General features: G+C 42.8%; 5 protein-coding genes across 5 annotated transcripts; 3 read left to right on the forward strand and 2 right to left on the reverse strand.

The window, feature by feature from the left end:
- The first annotated feature begins 795 nt into the window (after positions 1–795).
- KVR01_013776 (uncharacterized protein) lies at positions 796–2,069 on the forward strand. Its single transcript, XM_044787607.1, has 3 exons — positions 796–980; positions 1,047–1,497; positions 1,563–2,069. The coding sequence occupies exons 1-3, from the start codon at positions 919–921 to the stop codon at positions 2,007–2,009; spliced, it is 960 nt and encodes a 319-aa protein (XP_044637203.1). The 5' UTR covers positions 796–918; the 3' UTR covers positions 2,010–2,069.
- Positions 2,070–7,207: 5,138 nt separating this feature from the next.
- Positions 7,208–9,074, forward strand: KVR01_013799 (uncharacterized protein; the record flags this gene model as incomplete). The annotated part of the gene is made up of 6 exons (XM_044786288.1): positions 7,208–7,300; positions 7,368–7,431; positions 7,485–7,861; positions 7,923–8,343; positions 8,439–8,590; positions 8,638–9,074. Exons 1-6 carry the CDS (start codon positions 7,210–7,212, stop codon positions 9,072–9,074), a joined length of 1,542 nt encoding a protein of 513 aa, XP_044637226.1. The 5' UTR covers positions 7,208–7,209.
- Positions 9,075–9,457: 383 nt separating this feature from the next.
- On the reverse strand, positions 9,458–10,622 carry KVR01_013781 (uncharacterized protein). Its single transcript, XM_044790089.1, has 2 exons — positions 10,520–10,622; positions 9,458–10,448 (listed from the first exon to the last, which is right to left on the reverse strand). The coding sequence occupies exons 1-2, from the start codon at positions 10,575–10,577 to the stop codon at positions 9,505–9,507; spliced, it is 1,002 nt and encodes a 333-aa protein (XP_044637208.1). The 5' UTR covers positions 10,578–10,622; the 3' UTR covers positions 9,458–9,504.
- A 594-nt stretch (positions 10,623–11,216) lies between these two features.
- On the forward strand, positions 11,217–13,102 carry KVR01_013790 (uncharacterized protein). Its single transcript, XM_044784335.1, has 5 exons — positions 11,217–11,343; positions 11,404–11,467; positions 11,528–11,907; positions 11,964–12,533; positions 12,605–13,102. The coding sequence occupies exons 1-5, from the start codon at positions 11,244–11,246 to the stop codon at positions 13,081–13,083; spliced, it is 1,593 nt and encodes a 530-aa protein (XP_044637217.1). The 5' UTR covers positions 11,217–11,243; the 3' UTR covers positions 13,084–13,102.
- A 658-nt stretch (positions 13,103–13,760) lies between these two features.
- Positions 13,761–19,074, reverse strand: KVR01_013779 (uncharacterized protein). Its single transcript, XM_044789698.1, has 10 exons — positions 18,572–19,074; positions 18,210–18,501; positions 18,099–18,147; positions 17,855–18,046; positions 16,721–17,771; positions 16,385–16,650; positions 16,014–16,294; positions 15,868–15,923; positions 14,180–15,811; positions 13,761–14,111 (listed from the first exon to the last, which is right to left on the reverse strand). Exons 1-10 carry the CDS (start codon positions 18,722–18,724, stop codon positions 13,977–13,979), a joined length of 4,107 nt encoding a protein of 1,368 aa, XP_044637206.1. The 5' UTR covers positions 18,725–19,074; the 3' UTR covers positions 13,761–13,976.
- Between the last annotated feature and the right edge of the window lie 227 nt (positions 19,075–19,301).

Below are 19,301 nucleotides of genomic sequence, written 5' to 3' on the forward strand. Positions count from 1 at the left end.
ATTGTACAGCGGAATTACGTGTCTAGCAAAGGGTCCCATATGGAATCATCACTCTATGTCTCTGACACGGCACTCAACGGCCTGATGTACGACTCCTGCCGTCATAATACGCCAAGTTCCAGCCACCGCCCGCTCTGTCATCCAAAGGATTCTTGCAAACACAGCATTAGGCACAAGTATGGCACAATGCTTGGCACATTAACCATTAAAGTCAGGAACTAGATCCGGTTGCGTTATGAGAAACCTGACGAATCTGCCTACGGAGATTCGGGAGGATAGACAGAATAGTCAGCTTCTGTGTGCCCACCTCACTGAGTTCTTATCTGTTGAGCCCTTTGTCTCCGCTTCCTCCTGTGCCTCCATTTAGCTAAGTTGCTCTGTAATTTGGCTGAAAACGGAAATCTGGGGCTTTTATTTAGCTAATGCAACATGATGGGGAGCGGTATATATGATAAATCCTTTTTGCAGGGATTGTGCAACCATCATCGGGGTACAGAATCTTCGTCAGCATGCAAGTGTCATCACGACCCGACCCGACCCGGGCAGATGTATGCCTTGAGCCGCATCCGTGCCATGACCACAGGTTTGCCGCATCTGGACCCCTTATCGGCCTCGGCCGAATCAAGGCTGCATATGTCGGACGGGTCGGATTCCAATGTCGGAAAGTACGCTGTATGTAGTTCGGCTCAACGCTGCAGCGATGCCCAGACCTTGTAACACCCCACATATCACTCTTGGACATGTTGATCAGTGGCCTCGATCAAACACGGCCTTAAATACCCAGTACTCATTCGAATCTGACAATGCTGCAAGCGTTCGGGAAACGCAAAGATTCAATGAATTTGTCAGTGCCAACCACTGATCCAACGTTCTTGAATATTACCAATTCGTCCAAACTCAAGCAGTGGCTGGCCCAAAATGCCGTTATTTCGCCCCTTTGTCCCATACCACGTATCGGCCGGGCAGACTACAATCGTCAAGTTCGCACCCTCCCATGATTGAAACATATGTACCCTTGTCAATACTCACAAGTTGTCGCAACCCAGATTTGGCGGCATTCTCACAACAGAGTTCCTCGAGCCGCCTCCAGGAAGATGCTTCCTCTTCCGTCAGACGTACAAGCACAAGCTGGACGGGCCGATCCCTGACAATCTGCGTCGGCTGATCGAGTCGGCCGGTCGGCCCAAGGGCCCGCTGCTGCACTTCCACCAATTCCAAACAGAGTACTTCCGGGTCGAGTCGGGCATCATGGGCATCGAGTGCGACGGTGAGCACCGCAAGGTCTACCCGGAGGACGGCGAGGTGTCGGTCAAGGCCGGGAGCATCCACCGCTTCTACATCCACCCAGAGTCGCCTGGCGACATGACAGTCTACCTCAGTGCCTCCGAGAGTGGTCTCGACTACCAGTTGGACCGCATCTTCTTCGAGAACTGGTATGGGTACTGGCATGATGCACTCCTCTACGAGGGCAAGTTGAACTTTATACAATACCTTGCTGTGAGTACACCATCCTACACCCCCTCTCGCAACAATTGTTGACACTAAGTGTTCAAAACACACAGATCCAAGATGGCGGTGACGCGTATTCAGTACCGCCTAAATGGGTGCCTTTCCGGCGCTTCATCGGCTATTGGGGAAGCGTGATCCTCGGCCGCTGGATCGGAGGTCTCCTGGGATACAAACCATTCTTCCGTGAATACACCACGGACTGGGACTACGCCGTCGCCAAGATGAAGGGCTCGTGGTTTCAGCGGCACCTCGCCGAGGAGGCGTACAGCAAGCAACTTTCATGGGAGGAGCAGGTCAGGCTGGACCGTGGGAAGCCGCTCAACGCCGAGTTTGAGCCCATGACGACCGACCTGACCAAGCGCGTGGCCGACCAAAATGGTAGCGCTGGCGTGGTGCATGATCTTGCCAGTGGTAAGGTGGTCACCAATGGCTTGCGATCGAGGACATCCAAGTCTGGAGCTGGGGCGCATGAGCAGGAGATCGGCTATGAAAATAGGTAGGACCTCTGGACATGTCTTCCCAAGTACGATGAGGCAACATGGTAGCAAATAAGACTTATCGATTCCTGGAATCCACGCCCTAAGAAGGAAATAAGACACGCATCTGAAATATACTAGTATGCCCTGTTGGTGTGTCGTATACACATCGTGAATGGTACTTCTAGCAAGTGAGCCCGTCATCTACAAGTTGATGTACTAGTGCGTTTGATCAGTTCGGACTTATATCGTGGCTTAATACTAAGCTAATTGACCACAGCCTGCATTGCTCTGACAATAAACATTGCGGCTAATAATCTCAATTTCAGATAGATTTTCGAGCTTGTGTTGATTTGAGCCGAATGTTACGTAATGTTACAGTTTGTGTCATAGGTGGACGGAGTCCTCGGGTACACTCATAAGAGAGTAGAGCAGAATAACGTTGAGGAAGCCCTTGCGTTACCCTATTTCATTCTTCTAATTAATCCTAGAGGAAGCTATTTCGGAATCTATAACAGTCTCTGAATTCTATATGAAGATAGCGAGTTGCCTTTGAACCAGACCACGATATTTGAAAATTTTGTGTTTCAAATGAGGTAGCATTTTTGGTAGTGCAGTATAGTGCAGGTCACCCCGCAGGTCCCTAGAATGATTACTTGCTGTCTAGGAAAAACGAAGTTATACCCCCCCCTAGTTAAATACCCTTTATTCTTTAGTTAAATTAAAACTTTATTAATAGAATAGAAAATCTAATATTTTTTAATAAAATACCTTTATTAACTTATTAATATTCTTTAATTAATAAAAAAAAAGTTTTAATAATAATTAACTATTATTTATTATTATTTAAACTTTAATACTTAAAATTTTATTTATATTTTAATTTATTATTATTTAATAAATAGTTATAAATTAAGTTTTAATATTATTATAGGATAATTTAAGGTTATTATTAAAGGGTTATTATTATTTATATAGTTACTTTAAGTATATTATTATTATTATTATTAAATATAATTAAGTTAGAGTAATAAGTTATAAAGGTTTATTAACTTATTTTTATAATAATATTATAAAGTATAACTAATATATAAATTATATAAATTAAAATTTAAAATTTTTTATTTAATAAATTAAATTTATATTTTAATAAAATATAATACTTTTTATTAAGTAATTATAAATTAATATTATTTAAAAATAATAAATAATATTTTTAAAGCTTATATATAAAGTAATAAATAGATATATATACTAACTTATTAATATAATAAAAGCTTTATAATTACTATTTTAATAAATATATTAATTAAACTATATAATAAAAATATTTATTTTTATTAATAAATTTAATTTTAATAAATAAAATAATATAAAAGAATAGATTAAATACTTATTAAATATACTTTATAAATTAAAAGTCTTTTAAATAAAAACTTACTTTTATATTCTCCTTATAATTATATTAAATAGCTTATTTATTATTATAATATATAAAAGTTATATAATAAAAGAGTTTTTAATAATTAAAGGAAGTATTTTATTAAAAATAAATCTATATTTAAATTTAAAGTTAATTTTATAATAAATAATACTTTTAATATTATAAAATAAAAATAATTAAAATAATAAATATAAAATATAAAGTATAAATATTTACTTTTATATTTCTTTAATTTTAATTTTATTAAAATATATTTTAATAATTTAAAATATTATTTATATTATTAATATTAATATAAGTTATTAAATTATAATTTTAATAAAAGTTTTATTTAATTTCTATTTTTATATTTAAAAATTAAATTTAAAGTTAAAATTATTTAGAAATATTTTATTATATATAAATATTAAAAGAATATAAAATAAAATAAATATAATAGTTTTAATTAAAAATTATAAAAATTAAAATTAATAAAGTTTTAATTAAATAAAATTATATAAATAAAAATATATTATTTATAAATTAAATAGTTAAATTAATAATTGAGGATTAAAATAAATAAATTAATTATAAATAAATTTATTTAATTAATTAAATATTTAATATTAAATACTTAATTTATTTTATTTATTTAAAATAAATAACTTTTCTTTTTAATTACTTTTATTACTAATTATATTTTTTATATATTTAATTATTACTTTTAACTTAAAAGTCCTTTAAAACTTATTATATAACTTTTTTATTTTATTAAATAAAAAACTATTTTAATAAACCTTTAATTTTTTATTAAATAACTAATTTAATTATAAAGTTTAATATTAAATAAAATTAATTAATTAATTAAATAACTCTTATAAACTTTATAAAATATTTACTTTTAATATTTATTTAATAGTTTATTAAATAATTATTTAATAACTCTTATTATAATAATAAGTTCTTTTATTATTATTATTATTAAAAATTAATAAAGTTCTTCTTTTCTTTTAAATATAATTTAATTAATATTTTAATTAATAAAATAACCTTTAAATTATATTTTTAAATTAAATATTCTTTTTTATAAAGTTTATAAAAATTAAACCTTTTATATTTTATAACTTTTATAAATTATTTAAGTTAAACTTTTTTAATAAATTTTAAAATATTTTTAAAGTACTTTTATAATAAATTTTTAATATAAAATTATTTTATTTCCCTTTATTTATAATAATAATAATAAAAGATAATTAATAGTCTTTATTTTTATAATAAACTTTTAAATACTATTATAATTATTATTAATAATAATAAAGCTAAAAACTTATTAAATTTATAAAAGAAGTTAATAATAATAATAATAATAATAACTTTATTAAAACTATTTAATTATACTTAATTTTAAATAAATTAATATTAAATAATAAATTAATAACTATATTAATACTACTTTTTTACTTTTATTTTTATTATTTTTTTAAAAGAATAAAGTTAACCTTATTACTATTAAGCTTCTTTTATTAAACTCTATTTAAACTATTTAATAATTAAAAGGACTTTTAATAAATATTTAACTATAATATTATTTATTATAATTATATTAAATTAATTTTTAAATCTTTATTAAATAAACTAATATATATATTATTTTATTTAATAAAATACTATTATTATAAAAATCCCCTTATTTTAACAATAATAATTAACTTTATAATAATTACTTAAAAATATAATTATATTTTTATTAATTATTTATACTTCTTTTATATAAAGTTTATTTTACTTTTATTTTAACCCTTTAATTAATAATTATTAATTTAAATTAAAAGTTATTAAAGTTAAATTTCTATTAAGTATATTAATATTTACTACTTATTTAATTATTAAAAATTATTTTTAAAATAACTACTTATTAAATAATTAATAATAACTAAAAACCTTAATTAATAATTACTTAACTAAATAATTACCTTATAATATAAATATTTATAACTTTTTATTAATAATATAATTTTATAATTATATAAAAATTAAATTTTTTAAGTTTTAAAGAATATATTTATAATATTATTATAATTAAATACTTTAATTTTCTATTAATATTTTTTATAAATTTTAATTATAAAAGTATAAACTTTTAATTTATAAACTAACTAATTTTAATAAAAATATCCTTTAATTTAATAATTATATTTAAATAGTTTTATATTTTTATAATTAAATCCTAATTAATTTAATATATTTTAATAAAAACCTTAAATCCTTTAATTTTAATCCTCCTTTTATAATATAATACTTTATCTTTTAAATTATATAATAAGAGTATTAATAACTTTTAAATTATAAATTTTTATAAATAAAGTTAAAATTAATTTACTTAAATATATTTATATTAAAGGGTTAATTAAATAACTTTTAAAATATTTAATATTATTATTAATATTATTTACTAAAAACTCCATTTTAATAAAAGAGCTTTTATTATTAATACTTTTAAATCCTTTTTTATTAATAAATATATTCTTTTATTATTAACTTAAATAATATTCTTTTATACTTTTAAACTATTTAGTTTATTATAATAACTTTATTTTAAATAATTTTTAATAATATTTATAAATACTTTTAAATAGTTTATTAAACTTTAATTATTTTAATAGTTAGCTTTTAAATATATAATTATTTAAATAATATAGTATTTTTATTAATAAATTATATAATTTAACTTTTAAGTAAATTTTATATAGTAAATATTAAATACTTTAAACTTAATAAATTAAGTTAATAATATTATTTATAAAGTTAATTAAACTAATATTACCTTATATTAAAGTAAATAAATTATATATACCTTTATAAACTAAACTTAAATTAATTATATAAAATTAATATAGTATTATTTTTATTTAATTAAGTAATAAAAATAACTTATTACTAATATTAATAAAGTTAATAAAGGTATTCTAATAAGAATATTAGATTTTCTACCCTATTAGTGAAGTTTTAATTTAACCGAGGAACAGGGGGTATTTAACTGGGGGGGGGCGCAACTTCGTTTCTCCCAGACAGCGCCTATAATCTTTGGCTGCTTGCAGCGTGGGTCAGTCTTCGAACGCCCAAACGCCCAGACGCCCCAGAAGCCGCCGCTACCCGTGCGAACCCAAGGGCAGTAAGCTTACGGAATAGTCTTGGTGGATTTGGATTCAAACCTCCCTTCATGAGTGGGGGCCTTGGGCCCTCCAATCTCTTAACTGGTGTGACCAAGTCCGGCTTCGGGCTAAGAGTACATGTGTAACTCTGCCTAGTGAATTGTCTGAGTTCGGCTGCTAATTGCCCCAGAAGGAGAAATCGGAGTGTATCTTGGGAGTTTTCAATCTGTACTAGTAGCGTCGCGTTGGCTGCACGCCACTGCAGGGTGTCAGCTTCCGCTGCACGCACTAGCATATACCAGATTCGTCACTTCCGACGTCTTGATCGAGACCATCCGTAGTACTGTCACCAATCCTCCATGTGAAGCCCTCTACGTCACATGAACTGTATGTATTGGCAGTCTGTCTGTGACAGACGAATAGTCTGCGTGTCCCTAGGTCGTTCTACCTGGTAACAAGGTATAATCTTATTATTCGATTGTGATCATGTGCACTAGTCCCTTGAGATGCTCGAACTTTCTCTTTCAATTTCCTCTACCCTGAGTGCCTCAACACAGGACAACAGAGTTTGAACATCAGAATTCTTGATCAGGATCTTACAAAAAATCTCTTTGGATATAGTAATTCCAATATGGCAACCCATGCTTTCATGGCGTTGTTGGCGGCGTGGCTGGCCATGATCTCATACTTGATCCACCGGCTGCTCAAAATCGGTGGTCGCGACCCCAAAATGCCACCTGGTAAGTCTCCCACTGAGCGAACAGCACAATTCACGGTAATATGGGATATGGCATTAACCGGCCATAGGCCCACCTACCAGACCAATAATTGGCAACGAGCATCTCATTCCGAAGTCGAACGCTCATTTCATGTCAGTTCTCATCAGAGTCTCCAAAATTTGCTGCAAGACTAACGTAATGTCAGATTCACCGAATGGGCCAAGCAATATGGCGGAATCTACACGCTGAAGCGGTTCACCAACACGACCTTCATTATCTCGGATCCAAACATGATCAGAGAGCTCTTGGACAAGAAGAGCAGTTTGTACAGCCATCGCCCAGTGTCCTACGTTGGAGATCTTATAACGCAAAGGGACCATCTGCTCTTGATGCAGTACGGTGAAGATTGGAGGCGAATTCGTAAGTTGGTACACCAGTACTTCATGGAGTCGATGTGCGAGAAAGAGCACGTTCATCTTCAGAACGCCGAGGCGACACAGCTCATGCACGACTTCTTGGTCACGCCGGAGAAGCATATGGAACATCCCAAGCGTTACAGCAACAGCATCACGAATTCTCTCGGTAAGTGCGCTAGAATTGGCAGTGTTCAAAAAGACATGACAATTAATCCTTTCATCTCCAGTATTTGGTATCAGGACAAAATCAATCAGGAGTGAATATATGACACGCCTTTTCGCGTTGATGGATGAGTGGAGCCAAATTCTAGAGGTCGGAGCCACCCCGCCGATAGACTCATTTCCACTGCTCAAACTGGTTCCCGAGAGGTTCCTAGGGAATTGGAAGTCAAGGGCTATTGGCGTTGGTGAGCTAATGACAGGACTCTATACCGAAGTCCTGGACAGGGTTAAGCAACGGCGGGAGTCCAGCCTGAACCGTCGATCTTTCATGGATCGCGTTCTCGACCAAAACGAGAAGAATGGACTTTCGCAGGCGCGCCTGTTATTCCTCGGAGGAGTGCTCATGGAGGGCGGTTCTGACACGTCCTCCTCACTCCTTATCGCCATGGTTCGGGCTATGATTGAGTTTCCTGAAGTCCAGAAAAGGTGAGCTGCTACGATCGACCCCCCGTGCACACTCCCAATGCGCTTCTAGGTCCTCGGGGCTGTCTTGGTCAAGCTGACGCGGTGCATAATTACAGAGCTCAGGCAGAGATAGATGCTGTTGTCGGTGAGCATAGATCCCCGACGTGGGAGGACTTTGAAAGGCTTCCCTACATCAACATGATGATCAAAGAGAGTCATCGTTGGCGTCCAGTCAGCCCACTAGGTGTTTCACACGCAGTGGCAGAAGGTAATACCAATTCCACAAAGGTACTCGACGATTCTGACTTCTAGCAGATGATTGGGTTGGAGGCTATTTGATTCCCAAGGGTTCGACAGTTGTTCTCAACGTATGGGCAATGCACCATGATGAGACGCGCTGGGAAAAGCCCGCTGATTTCATGCCGGAGCGTTTCGCTTCGTACCCTAAGCTTGCCTCCCAGTACACAAGTGACGGGTCGACCCGTGACCACTTCGGCTACGGTGCAGGCCGCCGCGTGTGCCCTGGTATCCACCTAGCCGAACGCAACCTGTTCATCGCAATTTCGAAGTTGCTGTGGGCCTTCGACTTCAGCAAGAAGGAAGGCAATAATCAGGCGGTCGAGTCGAGCATTGGATTTCTGCAATGTGTTCGTGAGTACGAGTGCCAGATCAGTGTCAGATCTGAGAAAAGGGCGGAAACAATTGGGCGGGAGTTTGAAGAGGCTGGTAATATCTTTGCCAACTACGACTAGTACCAGGACCTTTCCGATGTGAAATAGCATCAATGGTTCACAATGAAAATGTCGATGCTACATACATGTTAATTCCAAACAGTCTCATTGATGATGTTAGCAGTGATCTAGCTTTTACACTTCGCATGTCAAATGCTTTCTTCTGATATCTTTCTCCCGTCTTCTGTTTTTATTCTCTTAAACATCTTTTTCAAGTTTCTCCTCATAAGCTACTGTGAGATTGGAGGCAAAATACAGTGCTTATTTCTCCACAAACAGGCTCAACAGCATCTATGGAAACGTAATCGGAAGAGCTGTGAAAACTTGGCAAGCTTTGGTGATGGGAATTTCATGTATGAAAAGCATCTACTAGTATGGTGAGCCCAATGTAGATTCCGATGATATGAGAACCCCGTCAAAAATTGATGCAATGCATTGAGGTTCTATTAACTTATATTGATCCAGTGCCATTGAACCTGCTAAGCCCAGCAAGCCGAGGGAACAGCTCCAGCGCCGCCTGGAAGTTTACCGATCGCACGAAATCTCCATCATGACTCTCCCGTTCGTCCAGAAACTTATCCATCAGTCTGATCGCTGGTGTCGGAGCGTACGGGAAATCACTGCCAAAAAGTACATGGCCAGGTCTGGCGAACTCCTTCAACAAGCTCAGTGTCAGAGGCGCCGACGACAGCGCAGTGTCGAAATAGAAGCTCTTTGCGTCCTCCATGAAGTGCTCAGTAAGCTTTGCGTCAGGTGCTGTTGATGAGATTACGTATGGCAGCATGGCTGCAGGGCGGTTGGCGAGGTATGGGAGCGTACCACCCGCGTGCGAGAGGATTATCCTGACATTGGGATGAGAACGCACAGTACCCGAGGTTATCAGATCGACTGCCGTACGAGTTGTCTCGTGCGGGTAGTCGATCATGGGCTGGGGGAGGGACGGGTTGATGATGGCGGTGTCAACGGGATGAGTGGGGTGCACAAAGACCACTGCACCGCGGGAGTCGAGCAGGTCCCACGTTGTTTTGAAGTCCGGGTGGCCGAGGTAATGGTTGTCGGTCCCGTACCGAGTATACAGGGTGACACCGTCAGCTTTGAGGACGTCCAGTGCATAGGCGATCTCCGCGTGTGCGGCATCGGGGTCCTGCAACGAAGGGATGCTGGCGAAGAAGCCGAACTCCTCTGGGTAGTTGGACCGTATTTTGGCCGAGTACTCGTTGGCCTGGCGGCAGAAACTTGCTTGCTTCTCTCCGCGGGGCAGAATACCTGCTCCTGGAGCCGTGATGGACAAGAAGGTGAACCCTATCTTCTCTTCCTTGTTCATTTGAATATCCTTGTCGAGTGTCCATGCTGGTATGCTCCAGCCTGATGGATCACCGCCACCATCTACGAGCGCTACAGAGCGTCAGCTGAGGCTGGAGATGCTTGCGAGGGATGTATATGCACCGCCAATTTGGCTGACTCACCTTGTGCGTAGAAGGGCGGGACGAAATGATGGTGCACGTCAACACGAAAGGCTGGCATGGCTAATGTCCGAGTATTTGCGTTAGGTAACCTTGGATGTGGCCAGAAGAACAGACTTATATAGTAAGCAGTCTGTGTTAATTGAGACCACATTGTGACTGTCTCCCATATAAATACATGATAAGCACTGAAGCCTCAACGCCCAAGTAGACGAATCAGTCTGACTCCGATCAATTGGCATGCCGCGGCAGAATGACTAATACCGATGCAGTGTGATCGAAAAAGTTGCGCAAGTTCTCGGAGTCTGACATGCAATGGGGATCGGCAATGCAAGAGGCTGCATCAAGTCTACAGCACTTAGCACCATAATTCCGGACATCCCCCAACCGGTTTAGGGAATGCATTTCCGGGTTCCCCTTCCAGTTACTTCCACTTTCCATCCATGGATTCCCCTAGAATCATGCAGAATGGAAAGTTGAGTGCGAAGTAGCGGTCCGAAGGCTTTAGGGTCTAGCGGCGAGCGTCAAGCAAGTACCTCCCAATTGGAGCATTATGCGTTTATGACACTGGAACTAGAAGCATCCAAGAATAGCACTGCCTGGATAGCACCTTGTCGGATTGGAATATAGAAGACATATATAGAGACAAATATGAACACTTTACATAGACACCCAGGCCAAATTGCTCGCGGATAATTAAGTCAAAATCAGAAATCCCCTCTTCATCATGCCATCGGTAACAATTATTTGCGGCCTTCTGGCGGTTATCATAGCCACTGTCTACGGAGCTTTCAATTATGGCCATCGCAGGAAGCATATGCCCGGTGGTGAGTATGGGTCTTGTCATCAATTCAATCGATGGCAATTGATGACGGTTTACAAAATAGGGCCCAAAACCTTGCCATTTATAGGCAACCTCCATCAGATTCCAAAGAGCTACACTCACACGAAGTAAGCTACCGAACTAGCTCCAAGAGGGACTAGTCGGCACCACAGGATTGACAAACCTAGATTCACTCAATGGGCACTCCAATTTGGCGGCATCTACACCCTCAAGCTTGGGAATGAAACGATGGCGGTAATCACGGACCGCAACGTCGGCAAAGGCACACTTGACAAGAAGGCCAACATCTACAGCCACCGGCCTACATCCTATGTATCGCACGACCTGATTACGAAGGGCAATCACCTTCTGGTAATGTTCTACGGTGACAAGTGGCGGACTTTCCGGCGCCTGATTCACCAACACCTGACCGAGAACATGGTCGAGCGCCAGCACTTATCAATCGTTAATGCTGAGGCCATTCAGCTGGTGCGCGATTACATGCTTTCCCCTGAGGACCATATGCTCCACCCAAAACGTTTCAGCAACAGTATCAGCAACTCGATAGGTTTGTCTACCCGTCCTTCGAAGAAAGGCAGACAGCTAATGACACTGCGTACGCAGTCTTTGGTGTCCGTACTAGCCATGTCCGTTCCGAGTACATGACGCGTCTCTACGCCTTGATGGAATCATGGTCCGTGATCATGGAGACAGGCAACACGCCTCCTGTGGATATCTTCCCCTGGCTCAAGTTAGTACCGCAAAGGCTGTTCAACAATTACAAGTCGCGTGCTCTCGCCGTCGGGAAACAGATGGATGGCTTGTACGAGGACATTCTCAATAGGGTCCTTGTGCGCCGTCAGACGCGAAGGACCGGCTCATTCATGGATGTGGTGCTGGACCAGAAGGAAAAGACCAATCTCCCACGCGACCAGCTGCGCTTTATTGGGGGCGTTCTGATGGAAGGAGGCTCTGACACGTCTTCGTCCCTCATTTTGACGATTATCCTGGCGCTCATTCTAAATCCAGAGGCGCAGGAAAAGGCCCATCGGGAAATCTCGGCAGTCGTTGGCGAAGACCGTTCACCCGTTTGGTCTGATATGGCAAACCTTCCTTATATCAACATGATCGTCAAAGAAGGTCATCGATGGCGACCGATTCTGCCACTTTGCTTCCCCCACAGCCTGGGTCAAGGTAAGTCCATGGCATTCTACGGGGCAGGGCCTACTCTTTCATTACCAGTCTTGCTGACGTTCAATCTGTAGACGACTGGGTTGACGGAATGTTTCTGCCTAAAGGCACCACGATAATCCTCAATGTCTGGGGGATGCACATGGATCCGCAAGTATGGGAGGAGCCCGAGAGGTTCAACCCAGACCGGTACCGGAACCATCCATTGCTGGCTCCAGAGTACGTTGCCGGCGGCGACTGGGCAAAACGTGACCACTTCGGATACGGAGCTGGGCGTCGCATCTGCCCAGGGATGTACCTCGCCGAGCGCAACATGCTACTATCCGTGGCCAAATTGATCTGGGCATTCAAGTTCGAGGCCAAGACCGGAGCGGATGGCATGCCAATGAAAGTTGATGCAGACCCTGTCACAGGCTATCACAACGGGTTTCTGTACTGCCCGAAGGAGTATCCGTGCAAGCCCGTGCTTCGGTCTGGAAAGATCAGGGAGACAGTTTTGAGAGAGTATGAGATGGCAGAGAGGGATGTGTTTAGTTCTTTCGAGAGTAGCTGATAACGTGGATGTAATAACATCGGAGGGCTCACAACGGGTCAAACTTCTAACACAGAATTATGACTGTCTGCCCTTCCAGGTCGCCAAAGAATAGAGGTCCAGTTGTCTTACACAAATGGCTCTGACGCCGTATTTCAGATCAATGTAATTAATGTCGAACAATAGGTTGCTAAGTTTTGACAAGTTGTACATCCATGAATTTTATTAGTGTCTCTGATACTAAATCGTCTCATAAAACTAGTAGATGAGATTGCATACAATCTGGAGATGCAAGACAGGAAGACCCGAGCGCTCGAAAATGTTTAAAATTATCATTTAGTTAAGTATAAGTACCATTGAGATGCGAGAAATGATTAATTTATATATGTGTTGTCTTAGAGAATAGCGAGCTAGCATAAGACTGTTTTTCTAAAATTGGATATCAATTTTAGGACAGACTCACTTAGAAATTACGAAAGAAAATTCTAGATATCAGAAATCACGGGGATGGCAGCCTCGTCATGGAAATATAAGCTCTAGGTATAGCAAGACATTTACTACCCAGTACTGTCCTTACTGATCGGCCCACCTCATGCAAAGATCAAAGGGGTTGGTTTGGACAGAATAGTTTCGACTCTCGGCTAATTTAGCTGCCTTTGTCGGAGGAGAACCCAGGGAGTCCCTTCAATTGTGCAGAATGTGATGAAAATACTCATTACAGGATAATACCCAGTAGAGGATATATCTATATTACAAGGTGGTTGGGCATGTCCTATAGCATGCTTTTGAAATGCTCCACCCCCCCTCCTCTTCCTCCTTCCTCAAACGCATCCCGGCTCCAAGGATCCCATTCACTTCTCCAAAGCAATTCATGTACTCGAACATCGCCCAAGATATCGCTAGACTGCCCTCATTCAATCTCTCTTCCACTTCCTCACTTTCAGTAGATATGTCAACGCAATGACAGCGGTGTAGTTGAATGCAATGAAGCCAATAACGATACCGATGTTCCTATACCGGTTGATGAAATCGTAACCCCATTGAATGTACTATAAAGAGTTGTCAGTTGACGACCACACTTGAAAGACGTGAGTTTTAACGGCAAACTGATACTTACATATGACTGTCCGTCCTTGTACCGACAGTACTGGCAGTCCGAAGTCGCATCGGGGTTCAGAAGGTACCCAGTAGCGGAAGCAAGAAAGTCGGCAGCGTAGCCGGCGCAAGTTGTGTTGTCAGGTGGCTGGAACGTCGACGTCTCCGAGACATCACACGAGATGCCCAGGCCATACAGAAGATCGCTGGTGACGCCCTCGCTGAGGTAGAAGAGCGGCGAGACTTTGTAGTACCACCGCCAGCCTGAGGGCGTGACGGGGATCGGGGACAGCGTGCCGGAGAAGAGGTTCACGAACATGAAGAAGAAGCCGTTGGCGGTGAAGGCGGCGTTGAGGCTCGGCATGAGGGCGGCGCAGAGCTGGGCCAGGCTGTGCGCGAAGACGGAGAAGAGCTGGTACATCAGGAAGCTGTAGCCAGCCCTCGTCGGCTCGGTGAAGTAGCCGACGGGGAAGTACCACAGCAGCCAGTAGGCCGTGCTGGTGACAAAAGCGTACGGCAGCTCGATCAGGATGGCTGGGACCACGAAGCAGATCCAGCTGTATGTCAAGCTAGACTTCTCGCGCTGCGTGAATATGTCCCGCAGCGCAATGAAGCGCGGCAGGAGTTGCAGGCCGAGAGGTGGCCCGACGATGAGGGACATGAAAGCCGAGAAGATGCGATTGTACGCCCCGCGTTCGTTGTTGCCCGAGTTGAGGAAGGTGAGGCCGTTGATAAGGGCGTTGGCGATGTTCATCAGGAACTTGGACACAAAGTAGTCGGGGTCTCTCCAGTAGTAAAACCAGGTGCGGCGCATGGTGGTCAGGAACTGGGAGTATAGCGGCACGGCATGCGTGCTTTCTGCGTGTAGCAGAGTACGCGAGCCCGCCCCTTGAGTCAGGACTCGCTCTCTCTGCGCATCCCGCGCAGCTGCCTCCTTGCTCGCCTTCCAATGAGCAGTGTGTGACTGGTCCTTGAATTTCTCTCCGTCTCCTGCACCGTTTTCTCGGATCACCTGGACCAGGTATTCCGCAGGATTTTCGTCAACGCGACATGCTCTGCCGGTGCGTGAAAAGTACTCGAGGGCAGTCGAGCATTTGTCTCCCAATGGCCCGTCGTAGGCCAGACGTCCTCCTGGTAGTAGGAGTACCAAGTGGTCAAACTGCTCCATTAACTCTGCAGCAGGTTGGTGGATGGTGCACAGCACTGTCTGGCCGGAGCGAGCCAGCTTGCGCAGCAGGCGACCTATAGTCAGGGCCGACTGACCGTCGAGACCTGACGTGGGCTCGTCCAAGAGCATAATGTCTGGCTTTGCAGACAATTCCACGCCGATCGTCACCCGCTTCCGTTGCTCCAAATTGAGCCCAGCACCCGGCACACCAATTAGGGCCTCGGCAATGTCTTCCATTTCCAGAGTTCGGATGACAGCCTCTACGTGTGCCAGCTTCTCATCGTCCGACACAGTGTGGGGCCTCCTGAGCTTGGCTGTCATCTGGAGTGCCTCTCTGACGGTCTGCGTCGGCAGGTGAACGTCCTGCTGCTGCACGTAGCCCATGTAGCGACGGAAAGACTTGGGCAGCGGGCCACCGTCGAGAAACAGCTCGCCTGACAAAGACCCGAACTCCAACCTGCCTGCAAGCGTATTCAATAGTGTGGTCTGTTGACTAGGTCAGCGACAAGTACTCAGCTGCAAAATGGCATTCGAATACAGACCTTTCCGGCTCCAGAAGCACCCATCAACGCTGTCAGTTGGCCAGGCTCAACGACTCCTGCGCATTTTTAAACGTCAGAAATATGTTCAAATGTATTTAGCAGCATCATATCCAGGGGAGAAGAGAGAAGAGGACCAGGGTGCCTACCGCTGAGGTTGTCGAGGAGGCGTTTTTCTTCACCGTTGAGCTTCAGGTCCAGTGAGATGTTCTTCCATACGAGTGTTCGCCCGGTATGAGTTGATATATCTCGAATTTGTTGTGATATTTGTGGTCCAATCGATGTTGGAGGCACATTATCGTCAGACGAAGAGCCCTTTTCGCTATCCGCAGAATCCTCACTGATCTTCGGCGTCAAGTCTTTCGGCTCGGCCTTGTAGAAAATTGTTGCCAGCTGACCAACCGGCAGCTTGTATCTTTCCATTCCGATACTAAGAACTGGTGTCAGCAAATTCCAGTCCAAAGATCCTTCGCCCGCCCCCCCCCCCCCCCTACATTATCATTTGCGAATTCAGACTCACCCCGTGCAAAGTGCGAAGAAAACAAAAAAAGCGGCGTTTATGCCCACGTTTCTCCACAAATGCGAAACCTCAAAGCCGTACTGGTCTCGAACGTAGGCTGCACCAGATACAAGCGTCTGACCCGGCACGGCACCAGGCACTGCGCATACTTGGTTCTCGATCAAGTCGTATGCTCCTCCATTGGGAGCAAGGTCGTTCTCGCTGCAAGTGTACTGAAGATTGCCGAACTCATTAACCATGGCAGATTCATATGCGTAGTACAGTGGCTACATATCGCAAAGAGTCAGCAACTACTCGTAGTGCTTCAAGTTTAGTGGGAATAGGGCCAGGCCTTACGTTGCAGTACTTTACCCAGAACAGCCAAATCTGCATCTGTGGTCCAGGAACGTACAATCCGGCATAAAGAACAAATATGTTGAACATGATTCCCACGGGTAGTACCGCACGCCCTATGCTGGGCGAGGAAACAGCGATGGCCCGGAAGACCATAGACAAGGCCATGTGAAGGACGTAGACTATGCAGAACCACGTGAAGAACTTGTCTGCTGAACGCTGGAAGCCGGTGAGAAAGTACTGAGGGATATTGTAGGCGATGGCCACAATCTTCCACACAGCATCGGTGAGGACGAGACCCATGGCATAGGCACTGGGGCGATAGAAGCGGAACCGTTTCTGCCTGATGACCAGCGGCCTCTCGGCAAAGCTGTTGCTGAACTCGGCCATCGACTGCAGCGCGGGCACCAGAACCACGTTGAACAGGGAGGACCCCAACATGAAAAGCGCGCGTGTGGTTCTGGGCTGGTCCCGGAACAGCGTGCCGAGCACCAGACTCTGGACGATGATGGTGATGGCCTCGGTCATCCACGTGTTCCGGTCGCCCGCGAGCACCCTGAACTGCCGCACCGAACACTCCAAGATCTGTCGGTGCAGAGGCAGGCAGTAAACTCGCCTCTGGAGACCTACCTCCTGTGATCTAGACTGGGCAACATCGCGTACCACTTCCTTATAGTAATCGCTCTTCTTGTATGTCTCCTCGAAGTGTCTGGCCGTCGTTGGGACACGACCTCGCCAGCCCTCACGTGTGTGTCGTAGCTCCGGGTCAGAGGTCATGGAGTTCAGAAAGTCCGTTATGGTGGTGCGCTCAGGGCACACAAAGCCGAGGCCCTCGAAGTAAGCCTTGGCCTCCGTAGCCTTGCCATAGAAGATCTGACGTCCGCCATTGATGACCAGAACTTTGTCGAACAACGAGACCATCGCGTCGCTGCCTTGGTATACGCTCATAGCGGTAGAGCATCCGTGCTGGTTGGTAAACTCCCTCATCATATGGATAAAGTCCAGAGCTGTTGCTGAATCCAAGCCATTGGTAGGGTTATCGAGACAGAGAACACTACAGAAAAAAGACTCGGAGATCAGCAAAAGAGCGAAAACTTTGACCAAATTCCTGGAGGAGAAGAAATGGAGGGGCCTTACTCTGGACAGGTTGCTATTGCCTCGGCGAGCGATACTCGTCTCCTTTCGCCACCACTCACGCCACGTATGGCTGCATTCCCGACTCTTGTCCTCAGGACTTTGCTTAAGCCGACGCACTTGGCCAGCGTCTCGACTGCAGTGTTGATAGTCGCTCGAGAAGCCCGTGCATTCCATGTCGCCCGTATGGCAAAGCTGTGAACTCATGTTAGCAGATAACACCTCAGAGGCTGTGGCTAAACCGTACCTCAGGGTTTGAGCGACCGTCAGGGTGGGTAGGTGACTATCCTCCTCAGCTGTGGCCACTGTCAGTCTGATTTCATCTCCGCATCTTGCCAAAGACAGAATGGACACGTACCACAGAAAGTTGGCTTAACAGGGTCAAGATCGCGTTCACCAGCCGGACGACCACCGTACGTGAGCACTCCAGTCGTGTCCTTGTACTCGTCCCGCATGTTTGCCAGAGCCTTGAGGAACGTGGTGCAACCGCTGCCCGGCTTTCCAATGACGAGCAGCATCTCGCCGCCCTCTAATGAACCGGAGAACCCATGTAGCAGAGTTCGTGAATCCTCGGGTTGGCCGTATGCCCGCGGATTGACGATATTCGACCACGACTTCAACCGGGACCACACATTTGGTGCGGCTTGTATCTGCCAGTGAAATGCATAGTTAGTGACGGGTGTTGCGTTGACCGCCAACATAATGGTTCTGTTTACTCACACCACGTCCGCTGCCCTCGACAAAGAGTCGGTCAAACACAACGGTTGAACGACTGCTTGAAGTAGAGCCATTGCTTGAGAGGAATTGCTTCACAGTTTCACCGACGCTCTCAATTGATTCTTCCATGACGACCTCAGATGCGTCGCAGGGCATCTATTGGGGGCTGGAAGCTTAGATCGGGATCAGTGTACACACAGGGGCAACACTGCAAGTGTTGGAATGGACAAAGATCTGGCTTGAACGGAACATTGAATCCTGATGGCTTCAATTTTACCACTTCGAAGGCAGGCGGGAAAACAATTTGATGTCTGACGTCGAGCAAACGATGCGGCTCAACCAATTGCTGCCACACCAAAGCGGGAAGTAAGGAGGCAGTTCGGGCCATGCTGCCTCAATCCGTGAATGTTAAAAACCACATGCTCGGACCAAAGTATTCTACTGCCTCCGCAAATGATTACAAAACATCATGCCAACAATGTGTGTTTGTCTTGCTCGAATCTGGCGAGCCGGAGCCTAACCGGAAAGGGTGTTGGAGTTCACGGAGTTCTCAATCGGGTGCTGATGACTAATAAGGCTGTCAGGGGCTGGTTGTGTTTGTTAACTCCGAAGTTGTATTTGCGGCCGTGGGGATGAACTAGCCTTCTTCCCAAGTATTTTCCGAGTTCACTGCCTGTCTTGACAGCAGCCTCAGGAGCAGAAAAGCCCAAATGAAGGTTTCCTTTCTTCAGAT

This window comes from Diaporthe batatas, assembly GCF_019321695.1.
Source record: "Diaporthe batatas strain CRI 302-4 chromosome Unknown Contig00032, whole genome shotgun sequence".
NCBI classification, from domain to species: Eukaryota; Fungi; Ascomycota; class Sordariomycetes; order Diaporthales; family Diaporthaceae; genus Diaporthe; species Diaporthe batatas.

Coding starts and splice junctions, on each gene's coding strand:
- KVR01_013781 (XM_044790089.1), bottom strand. CDS start 10,577: ATGCCAGCCTTTCGTGTTGACGTGCACCATCATTTCGTCCCGCCCTTC. Junction 10,449..10,519: donor CCCGCCCTTCTACGCACAAG/GTGAGTCAGCCA, acceptor GACGCTCTGTAG/CGCTCGTAGATGGTGGCGGT.
- KVR01_013790 (XM_044784335.1), top strand. CDS start 11,244: ATGCCATCGGTAACAATTATTTGCGGCCTTCTGGCGGTTATCATAGCC. Junction 11,344..11,403: donor CAGGAAGCATATGCCCGGTG/GTGAGTATGGGT, acceptor TTTACAAAATAG/GGCCCAAAACCTTGCCATTT. Junction 12,534..12,604: donor CCCCCACAGCCTGGGTCAAG/GTAAGTCCATGG, acceptor TTCAATCTGTAG/ACGACTGGGTTGACGGAATG.
- KVR01_013779 (XM_044789698.1), bottom strand. CDS start 18,724: ATGCCCTGCGACGCATCTGAGGTCGTCATGGAAGAATCAATTGAGAGC. Junction 17,772..17,854: donor GCAATAGCAACCTGTCCAGA/GTAAGGCCCCTC, acceptor TTTTTTCTGTAG/TGTTCTCTGTCTCGATAACC. Junction 15,812..15,867: donor GTGCTTCTGGAGCCGGAAAG/GTCTGTATTCGA, acceptor CCTAGTCAACAG/ACCACACTATTGAATACGCT.
- KVR01_013776 (XM_044787607.1), top strand. CDS start 919: ATGCCGTTATTTCGCCCCTTTGTCCCATACCACGTATCGGCCGGGCAG. Junction 981..1,046: donor GGGCAGACTACAATCGTCAA/GTTCGCACCCTC, acceptor GTCGCAACCCAG/ATTTGGCGGCATTCTCACAA. Junction 1,498..1,562: donor ACTTTATACAATACCTTGCT/GTGAGTACACCA, acceptor CAAAACACACAG/ATCCAAGATGGCGGTGACGC.